Below are 11,124 nucleotides of genomic sequence, written 5' to 3'. Positions count from 1 at the left end.
TTAATCCGACACCCGGCTCCGAAAGGGCCACTCTCTCTCACCACCAACCGTTCTGGAACATCAGGTTCGCGTTCCCAAGAGAGGGAGCAAAGAGAACTCCACCAAAGCCACAACGTCACCGCGATAAGAAAAAACCAAAAACCGGTCCCACCGTCACATCTTTCGTCACTTTCGGTTCCGTTATCAGAGCGGCCAGAGCGGGACAGGTTCATCGCGGTCGTCGAATTTAAATTGATTTGGCAGAACCGGGAAGCGCTCAGTCGCACGGTAATTGTCGTCCTCGCAAGAAGAGCGAGCGAGCGAGTTTAGAAATTTAGAGTCTGTTTGTCTAGTTTTTTTTTTGTGTGCCCCCCAAAATGTCCGACCACCGAACCTGCCCGATGGCGAATGGCCACAACGGGACATCGTCCACCAACGGAGGCGTAGACTCGCGGGAGCAGTTTTTGGCCGGCTTCAAGCGGCCCGATCTGGCCTCCCGGTGCACCTGGGCCGTCGGAACGGAAGAGGCCAGCCCCCACCAGCACCGGCCACTGTGAGTACAGTTGAGTTGGCAGGCAGGTGAAAAAAAAAGCGAAGAAGAAGAAGAAGAAGAGTGCAGAATACACGTGGTTCTGAGGCAGAAACAGCAATCTGACAATCGGTAGCTAGTAGCTTATCCCTAACAGATGGAATTGGCAGTCGGCAATTGCCTCAATTGATGGGTATAAATAGGTTCGGCCGAGATCGCGTGGCTCGAAGCTCGCGAGTTGTTGCTAAACAAGATTACAAACGCTACTGATTCGAGAATTTATAACAAATGGAATTTAGAACTCAAATTTAACTAATTTGATTAACTTTTGTGATTTGAGTAAATTTATATTTTTTATTTTCTTTTTTGATTTCATTATCAACATCATAATTTTTGGGAAGATGTCGAGAGATTCAAACAAAAAAAAAACAAAAGTTATTGGAATAAAATCTAAACGAAAATTCAGTACTTTGTTATTCTTGGCCCCGAAAAAACCCAAGCTCTATAATTACATCCATCATTACTATGAATTCTTGTTCTAGCATATATTTTTTGCTGTGCTGACAATATTTTGACAAAAAACCTCCAACAAGTAAGTTAAAATTGAACAGCACACATTTTACAATGTTTTAGAAAAAATAACCCTCTCCTGTACAGTTTTTCATGATTTTTTTTTTTTATCTTTCTCGAAATCAGGGGATCATATTGAGCAGCTTTTGTTTAAAAAAAACTAACTTCTCTTGATTTATGTTTTTTTTTTCTTTTTTAATATTTATTATTTTTATTAGCATTTCTCTTGTTAAGATTCAATTTTATTGAGTAATTCTCTAAAATTTTGCATTTTTTTTCGAGATTTTTGAAATTTGTTTTTTTTTGTTCAACGACTTTTTCTTCAGACTCTTAAAAAAATTAATATGTTTGTAAACTAACTGTTGTTAAAAATATGTCTGGACATCTTTTTGATTTCATTCTAAATAATTCCATTCAAAATTAGTGTAAAGCCCAGGATAACATAAATAAAAATCGGAAAATTTCAAATCTCAAGCTGATTTTTAAAAAAAGTATTAAAAAGTATACAGCAAAAAAAAATCGTAATGTTGAAAATTTGGAAGGTTGAATATAATCTATTTTTTGACTAATATTACTTGAAAAATGTGTAAAATGTGAACCTGATAAATATTTACCAGAAACTGATGAAAATTCATCGTTTTCTGTTGTAACTTTACGCAATTTTTTTTTATTTTGACACAAAATCATTTCCTGATGAATATTATCATTTTTTTTTTTCCTCTGTACTTGCCAGTTTCGCTGCTTCATTCGTTTGCAAATTGTTTTATTCAGAGCGTTTGGTACGGTATGTCCACGCATCCTTCCTCCCCTGTTGATTCTGTGAAATGTGATCCGTTCTCAGAATCTGTCTCTGCGGTTAATGCAACGCAGTAGGCCTGGCCACTTTAATTTTTGCAATACATGTTCGGGGTTACTCGGATGTAATGCAATCATTAATATTGTTAAGAAAGGACTTGGGGCGTAATCTAACCCAAAGTTCTTCTAGGATGCTTTCTTCTAGATTAAATTAGATTCATTCGTTTGCAAACTGTTTTAGAATTCATGATTTTTTTTTCCTCTAAGTTTCACTACACAGTTTTTTTTTTGTATATTTCGAAGTTGTAATTTGAAAAGGTGAATATTACCTCTTTTATGATGTAATTTTACCTCAATTTAGACTGAAAAAGAGATATTTCATCAGCAAAGTGGTAACATTACACTTTTTTCTATGCTATTTAGCATGTATACAATACAATACAATACAATACAATACAATAAAATACAATACAATACAATACAATACAATACAGATTGGTGACGGTGATTTAGGCGGGTTGCAGACTGGATTTCGCCATGTTAAAAGGGGATTAGGAAGACGGGAAGTGCTGATGTTCCACTTTTTTAAGAGGATAAGGGAAAATCTCCACGGTACCCCTAAGTAAGTTTTGCTTGAAGTTAGACGATTTTGGGAAGGTATAAGGTCTAGGATACGCTCTAAGCAAGCGTTGCGACCAACTTGTGAAAATTTAACAAGTCGTAAATCTGATATATTGCAAAAGTTTGTAAGACTACTTTTAAATATTTAGAATTCAAAGGGGTTTTTATGCACCATTATCTAAAAAGATCGAAAAATTGTTTTTTTAGGTTTTTTTTTTATCATTTTTCTTTTGCTTACAACTTGCAATGTTAAAAATAAAAAGTATATAAATTTGGAACAAATGTGGCCTCAAAACTTTTTTCAGAACTAGTAGTATTTCTCTTATTTATTTTCACCAAAAATTATAATAAAAAAAAATATCCGGCCCGCCATCGCTTCCAAAAACTCAAATTTGACCAGCAATGACAAAAGGTTGAGCACCCCTGGGTTAGAGTATAAATCTTAAGTCTTAAAAAAAATTACAGACTAAAACTTCAAAAATATTTGTTAGATGCAAAAACAAATTTTCAATTTAAAATGACTTTACCCATTTTTTGGATTTTGTTTAACATTTGTTTGCAGTTTAGAAATATTCTATCAAGGAAAAGCACCCCTGCAGGAAATATTGTCGAAGAGCCAAGCATAATTCCTCTTTGACTTTGTTGATCAGACTTATGAAGAAAAATGGTAAAAATCTAGATATTGTTCTGAGTTAATAATGCATAGTAAAATTTTTCCAAATTTTTGAAACTTTGGTCTTAAAAACTATTAAATCTGGAGTTTTTTTTTAAGGTCCAATAAAAAAAATCATTTGGTGTTTGGGTGTTTCACTCAAGGATGTTACAAAAAAAAAAAACTCAAAAAGCTAAAAATTAAAATAATGTTTATTGGACTTTTTCACAAAATTCTCTAAAAATTTCTAAACTAAAAGAAAGTCAAACAGTTTAGATTATAAAAGTTTTGTTTCAACGTGTCTGAGTCTGAGTTCATCAAGAGGATTTCTTTTCTAATTTAGCTACGCAATAAACGCAAACATTTCATGATCCACGACTTGAAAAACATACATAATCCGCAAAACAAAAATCTAAACAGCGTCCAAAAATTTAACACAGCTGATAACCCTCTACAATCAGCAGTTATTCAAGTAACGCGTCTTTCTAGTTTCACATTAACCCTCGAACGTCCAAATTGTGGTACAAGACTTTACTTCAACCAAAAACACTGAATCTGTTGAAAATAGTTAAGTTTTAAACACAAAACTCGTTTCTGAATGGGCACTAGAGGGTTAAATATTGCTAAATTACCAAATCAGAACCGTGCCTCCACAGAGGCCAGCACACCACACCTAATCAGCGCTCCTTTCCCTTTCCGCAAAAGACGCACAACAGGGTTCAAGTACATACCGCGATAAGAGCAACTCAAATCAAAATCACACAGACAAACCAGGGGACGCAAAAAACCGCAAACCAAAGACCAACTCTCACATGCGTCTTATCAGTCGTTGCCTAATTTTTGTTGTGGCCACCAGAACACAACAAAACGAACGAAAACACTTGAAAAATTCGACCAACAACGAAGTTCCGCACTGATAAGGTTGCCACGCGAACAGGTACTGCCAGAGCGATTCGATGACCCTGCCACGCTTCAGGTTATCTAACCAAACGCGCCACGCCACATAATAATTTGGTTCTTTTTTTTTCTTTTTCACAAAGGGTTCCCCGACCGAAGGTACTCCAAACGATCCTGCAAGCCGTCGGAAATACGCCGCTGGTCAAGCTGAACAGCATCCCCAAGGCGGCTAACCTGAAATGCAACCTGTGTAAGTACGATCCTCGATCCACGATCATCTCGGATCCCTAATTGCTCTCCTCCCAATCCCAAATCGTAGATGCCAAGTGCGAGTTCATGAGTCCGGGCGGTTCGGTCAAGGATCGCATCGGACTGCGCATGATCGAGGAAGCGGAGAAGAAGGGTCTGCTGAAGCCGGGCTACACGATCATCGAGCCAACGTCCGGCAACACCGGAATCGGGCTGGCCATGGGTGCCGCCGTCAAGGGCTATCGGTGCCTGATCGTCATGCCGGAGAAAATGTCCAACGAGAAGGTCGACACGCTGAAGGCCCTCGGAGCCGAGGTGATCCGTACCCCAACGGAGGCGGCCTTCGACTCGCCGGAAGGACTGATCGCCGTTGCACAGCGGCTCGAGAAGGAGATCCCCAACTCGATCGTGCTCAACCAGTACACCAACGCCGGAAACCCGTTGGCACATTACGACGGAACTGGAGCGGAGATCGTCGACCAGCTCGAAGGTCAGGTTGACATGGTGGTCGTGGGTGCTGGCACTGGTGGTACCGTAGCCGGTATTGGTCGCAAGATCAAGGAAACCAACCCGGACTGCGTCATCGTGGGAGCTGATCCCGAGGGTTCGATCCTCGCCCTACCGGACAAACTCAACGAATCAAGCGTCTCCTTTTACGAAGTGGAGGGCGTCGGCTATGACTTTATACCGACGGTACTCGATCGCAGCGTGGTTGATCGCTGGATCAAGTTCAACGACAAGGACGCCCTGCCCATGGCCAGACGACTCATCGCCGAGGAGGGATTCCTTTGCGGCGGAAGCAGCGGTGGTAACGTGGCGGTCGCCCTCGAAGCGGCCAAAGAGCTGAAAGAGGGTCAAAACTGTGTCGTGATCCTGCCGGACAACATTCGCAACTACTTGACCAAGTTTGTCTCGGACAACTGGATGGAGGCTCGCAACTTCAAACCTTCCGTCAACGTTCACAAACACAAGTGGTGGAACAACAGCCTCATCACCCTGGACCTGACCCCGCCCCCAACCGTCGGAGTTGACGTGTGCCTCCAGGAGGTGATCAACATCATGCAAACGGCGCACGTCGATCACCTGCCCGTGCTCGACGGCACCACGGTCAAGGGCATGGTGTCGCTGCCGAATCTGACGAGCAAACTGCTGAACCGACTGGCCAAACCCTCGGATCCCGTCTCGCGGGCCATCTTCAAGCAGTTTGTGCGGGTGGACCAGAACGATAACGTCGGCCACGTGTCACGGATTCTCGAAAAGGACGCCTTTGTGCTGGTCGTGAAAAATGAGAAAAGTGAGTCAAAAAATAATAATCGTGTGATCATTACTAAATCTAATTTCAAATTTTAGCCTCGGACTCCCAGCTGAAGGAAACGGTCGTTGGAGTGCTGACCCAGCGGGATTTGCTGTTCTACATTTCCAACGCCCAGAATGTAATCAACGGTGATGGAAACGGTGCATGATCAACAAAATGTTAAACTTTAAGTGACTACAGTTAAGCCTACTTTGAAATTGTAACGAAACGTGCATTTATACGATATTGTTTTGTCACATAAAAGACAAATTTAAAAATCACTGATGTTTTTTTTCGACATGATAAAGAAAGCCATTTTACAATGTTGTTTTCACTTTACAAAGTCTTCATATAAATTTTGGGCTGTCCATGGCAGTAGTGGTTTGAAATTTTGATGTTTAGAAGAATTGCGTAACAATTTTAACAGCCGCCTCTAATTTTTAAGAAGAGACATATTTTTTTAATTGTGTTTATACTCAAAAAATTTAAAGAGTTTTACTAAAAAAAAAATTTGTAACTGTCACTTAAAAAAAAAAGCTCCCACTTTATTTGTTAGTCTTTTGATGGCTAGATATTGTGCCAAATTTTAGTAAAGCTCAGACTGTTTTCTGGTAGAGTCTGGACTGTGGTGTTAATTACTCTTAAATATTGATTCATATTTTGTTTTATTAAATTAGTTTAAACGATTAATGAAAAATTAGTTTATGCCATTCAATGCCTGAATGCACCGAAAAAAAATCTTACATCAAGGAACAAGTCTTTTATGTCAGGATTTTTTTTCGATTTTACATCTAAAATGTGTAAATTTACCACTATTCCATAATTTAACCACTTTTTCAGTCTTAATGTGCTGTAATACGTCATAAAGCAAGTAATTATACATCATAACAGAGGTAATATTACACCTTCCAAATTTACACTATTTTGTATGACGTAAACACCATTTTATCGGGTTTTAAATTTGTTGCCAGGATCGTGAGGACTTTACTGAAAAACTCCTACCTCAGACTGAGGCCAACGACGTTTTTTTACTTCAAAACGCCGAGGGCAAATATTTTTCTCAAAAAATCTTTAAAAAAAAATCTAAAAAATTTAGTGAATGGTGATTAGATACTGTGTCTTCCCGATTTTTATGTTTCCAAAAATGAGAAATAAAAAAAAGTTTTTAAAAAAAGAATTAGTTTACATTTGTATGAGAATTCATTAGGAAAAAAAAGTATCCAGTTGTTTAAGCGAAGATGGCGTTCTAAAGGTGAACGTTCGAAATGTCAAAATCACGCAGTGGTGTCGTCATCGATCATGGCCGTTCATGGTCACCCGCGACAGACACGGACGACGAAACAAAGAGAAACGCAAAAAGTAACTTTTTCAAAACTTTTTTTCGTAAAATCGCGATAACTCGTGATGTTGATTAGCAAACCCCTTATGTCTACATATCAAAATTTTTGTAATTGTCTGCTCTACAACTTTGTAGAACATTGTTACACGCTAAAAAATAACCCTGCAAAGATAGAAAAAACACGAAATTTTAAAATGAAAAATTTTGTTCTAAATGAAAAAATGACCCTTCTGGGTCAATGAAGATTCGAAAAGTACATTAAATTTCCCATAAAATGACATGTTCTAAAAATTTTTACAGTCAAGTAACGGAAAATGGGAGAATTTTTAAAACTTTTTTAGTGTTTTTTTCGATGAAAAATACGTTTTTTCGAAATTCTGAGTACGCCATCAAATCGGGCGTCTAATTTTACATAAAAGTCCCTTTGACACCAAATTTCTATCTCATCACCGTTTCAGGCTGCAAATTATTGAAAAACACCTCTTTTTTCGCATGTTCAAAAATTGAAGGGGTCGTACCGCCCCTCCGTCACGAGATATCAAAAAACGGACCTCGGATTCGTGATCAGGGACAAAAGTTACCCCTTAGGACAAAGTTTCACGCAAATCGAAGAGGGGTCGGGGCAACTGCAGTGTGAGTTGGTGGAGAATTACCCAAATTTTATTAATTTTAGCTTGAATAATTTTTAGAAATTTTAGGAACTCACGAAATTTAATGAACTGAATAATTTCAGAGATTTAAAAAAAATGAGAAATTTTTTAATAACAGAAATTTTAGGAATGTTTTAGACACATTCCGCCGTGACGTTGCAACGCTTTGACTTTTCTTTTTTTAGTAATTCGGCTGTAACTCAAAAAATACATTAAAAAGGTATATATGTTATTACAGATTCGGAAAGGGCATTAAATTTCCTATAAGCAGTGTTGAAACATTATTTTAGGTAAATATTCTATTTTTGAGAGGGGGATATGTAGCGTGACGTTGCAACGCGTGACTTTTTCTCAATCCTGACCCAATTTATGTTTTGCCATTAACTCTGCTCTGTTAAACGGCAAATTTTGAGTTCTCCTTCCATTTTTAATGTAAAATTGACCAACAAATCGAATGCAATCATTAGTTTTACGAAAAAATCAAACCTCGATTTTTAAAGACCACTTACATTTCGTGACGTTGCAACGCTTTGTTTTTGAAAACAGGGATTTTCGTTGCGTTGCAACGTCACGAAATTTTAGTTTCAAAATAAATCATAGTTTTTGTTAGTTTGAACAACTTAAGGTTAAGATTTTATTATAAGACATTAATACACAGTACAAGGACATGTGAATTGACTGGCCCACCCATGTAAGACCCCCTCCCACCCTCCCCCTATATCGCTTTCACAGTAGCAGTACGATTTATACAGTTTTACAATGCGTTTCAAAGTAAAAATAAATATTTGTATCATTCCATTATCACGAAGGACCCCCCCCCCCCCCCCCCATCTCCTCTCCTCTATCCATGTAATGGGACGTCCATGCATTACGTAACGGGGTAATATCAAGGGGGGGGTCCAAGATTTAAACAAAAAAATGTATCGGAAATGTATTCCCAGGGGGTGGAGGGGGTCTAAAAATATAAATGTTTTGTTACGTAATGCAAGAACGCTCCCTTAATATTTTAATGGTTTTGAGCAATTTACAAAACACGTGGAAGTTTTAGAATGGAAGGGGGAGCTTCAAGTGTTCAGGAGGGCTGAAATAAAGTGCCCATATCGTGTGTTGATGGCCCCTAAGGGGTGATCTGCAAACAACGTAACTTATTTTGTTGACTTTTGTGCTTTTTAAATAAAATTTGAGGAAATAATAAAACTGTTTGCCTGCGCAACATAATATATTCAATTGCGAACAACTAAACGATGCATACAACTTATTTAGGTAAGGGTTCGTCCAACAATAAAGTGACAAAAGTTTGTAAAAAAAAAACAATCGAATCACGTGATTTTTATTGTTTAGTGAATTTTAATGTAATTTGGCCTACGTAAGGGTGTGGGATAAAAAAATCGTTGCGTTGTATTAGAATGAACCCTTACGTAAATCAGTTTATCATAAAGGGGCCATTCAGTTACCACGTGATTACTTTTAAGAAAGTTTTAGAATTTTTACCCCTGGTCTATCGGTCTATTTTGGTTTGTTCAACAAGTTTCATAAAATACCTACTTTTATTCGAGTTGCATACAAACTTAAGTAACGGAATTTGTGAATGACCCATGTACAATTCTTCTGTAAATATGCTCGGAAACATTATATAAAAAATATATAATATTTAGTATCCTTTTATTTTCAAAACCAACTACGCATACACCTTTTTGCCATGTGACTAATATGATTTAAAATTTCGTGACGTTGCAACGCAAACTTAAACCTGTTGTAACTTTGGATCTAGACAACCAATTTAGTCGCTCTAGGTTGCATTTGAAAGCTCTTTCCAAGTACAAAGAGCATCCAAAATATCAAAATGATTGAATGTTTAGTTTTCTGTTGGCATAAACAACTGTCCCTTTTTCGTGACGTTGCAACGCAATAAAATGGTAAACTTACACTAGTTCAAAAAAATACTTAACTTAAGATAAACTGCAAATCCATGACATTTCCGTTAAGTACATCTAAAAACCTACAAAATGCAATCAAAAGAATAATTTTTGGATTTAATTTCGCTGAAAACCAGGAGTTTTTAGAAAAATGTTTTAAATCGATGATTTTATCACGAATTGATGCAAAACTTAACCAACTTGTACAAAATGATATTCAAATGATCAATTAATGAAAACCATGATTTTTGAAGCTTCAAGTAGTCTAGAATCGAGGAAAAATATCCAAAAAGCTCATACACGCTTTTCAAAAATTCATCCCAAGGTGTACATTGCCGGAGAATGTGTCTTTAGAATTTTTTAAATTATAGGAATTTTAAATTTCAGAAATTATATAAAATTAAACTTTTACTAGTTTTAGCAATTTAGGTACATTTATAAATTCCCGAATTTCAGAATTATAGAATTAAAGAAATTTTTGGACGTTTAACAGTTAGAAATATCAGAACTATTTAAACCATAAGAAATTTCGGAATTTAAGAATTATAAAAATTTAGAAACTTTTGAAATTTTAGGAATTTAAAGAATTTAAGAGATTTTTCAAAATTATGAGGAATAAAGGAATTATATTTTGGGAAATTTTGGGAACTTTTGGTATTTTAGAAATTTTAATTTGTTTTGAGGAATTTCTGAATAATGGAAACTTTAATAATTTTTGCATACATTATTTTTAGAAATTTTAGGAACTCACGAAATATAAAGAATTTTATAATTTTAGAGATTTAAAAAAATGTGGAATTTTTTAATTATAGAAATTTTTGGGAAGTTTTAAAATTTAAGAAATCATAGGAATTTTAAATTTCTGAAATTATATAAAATTAAACTTTGAAAAATTTTAGCAATATAGGAACATTTAGAAATTTCCAAATTTATGAATTTTAGAATTAGAATAAAAAGGAATTTTAACTTTTATAAATTTCAGAATTGAAGAATTAAAATACGAAAAAACGTTTTTTTTTGTTCATGATTCAATCGTTCCAAGTTCCTGAGGAATCTTCAGATAATTGAGTCTGATCTGTATCATCTGAATGGAGTTTTTTTTTATTATGAAATTCTCTAAATATCACAAAATAACTTTCATCAATTTTAATATATGGCATTTAAAAAAACTCAAATTTTTATTACGAGGCAAAACGTTTAAATTTTCATCGAAAGCCATAATTATGTATCACATGCTCCGACAATGCTGCTGTAAAACCGTTGACGAGATCGTTCTGCTGATCGAGGATGACTGTTGTGAAATGATCGTGTTGCAAAAGTAAGATCAAATTTTGGGATGAAATTTCTGATGTTTACAAAATAACAATTTGACGAAAAATGTTTGCCACTGAAAATATTCTAGTAGGTATAATTTTGAAGATCCTAGCTCAACTAAAATTTGAAATATTTGATTTAAAACCCCCTTCGCGAAAGAATCCATCACTCACTTTTTGCATCGCGAGAGGGGAAGCCGCGAATTATTTCGGCCACGACGACGACGACGAAGGTGTGTCTCATCGTGACTCAGCATAACCGGGAGAGGAACCGAAAAAAAAACGAAAAGAAACAAGTACGGCAAACTATGAAAGGGAGA

At 36.4% G+C, this 11,124-nt stretch overlaps 1 protein-coding gene across 1 annotated transcript; it reads left to right on the top strand.

The window, feature by feature from the left end:
* The first annotated feature begins 237 nt into the window (after positions 1-237).
* Positions 238-5,867, top strand: LOC6045737 (cystathionine beta-synthase). The gene is made up of 4 exons (XM_001863009.2): positions 238-532; positions 4,187-4,293; positions 4,363-5,586; positions 5,643-5,867. The coding sequence occupies exons 1-4, from the start codon at positions 357-359 to the stop codon at positions 5,753-5,755; spliced, it is 1,620 nt and encodes a 539-aa protein (XP_001863044.2). The 5' UTR covers positions 238-356; the 3' UTR covers positions 5,756-5,867.
* Positions 5,868-11,124: the final 5,257 nt, after the last annotated feature.

The sequence above is a fragment of the Culex quinquefasciatus genome, chromosome 1 (genome assembly GCF_015732765.1).
Source record: "Culex quinquefasciatus strain JHB chromosome 1, VPISU_Cqui_1.0_pri_paternal, whole genome shotgun sequence".
Classification (NCBI taxonomy): Eukaryota; Metazoa; Arthropoda; class Insecta; order Diptera; family Culicidae; genus Culex; species Culex quinquefasciatus.
Note: the sequence above shows the minus strand (reverse complement) of the source record. Positions and strands in the feature narration are given on the sequence as shown.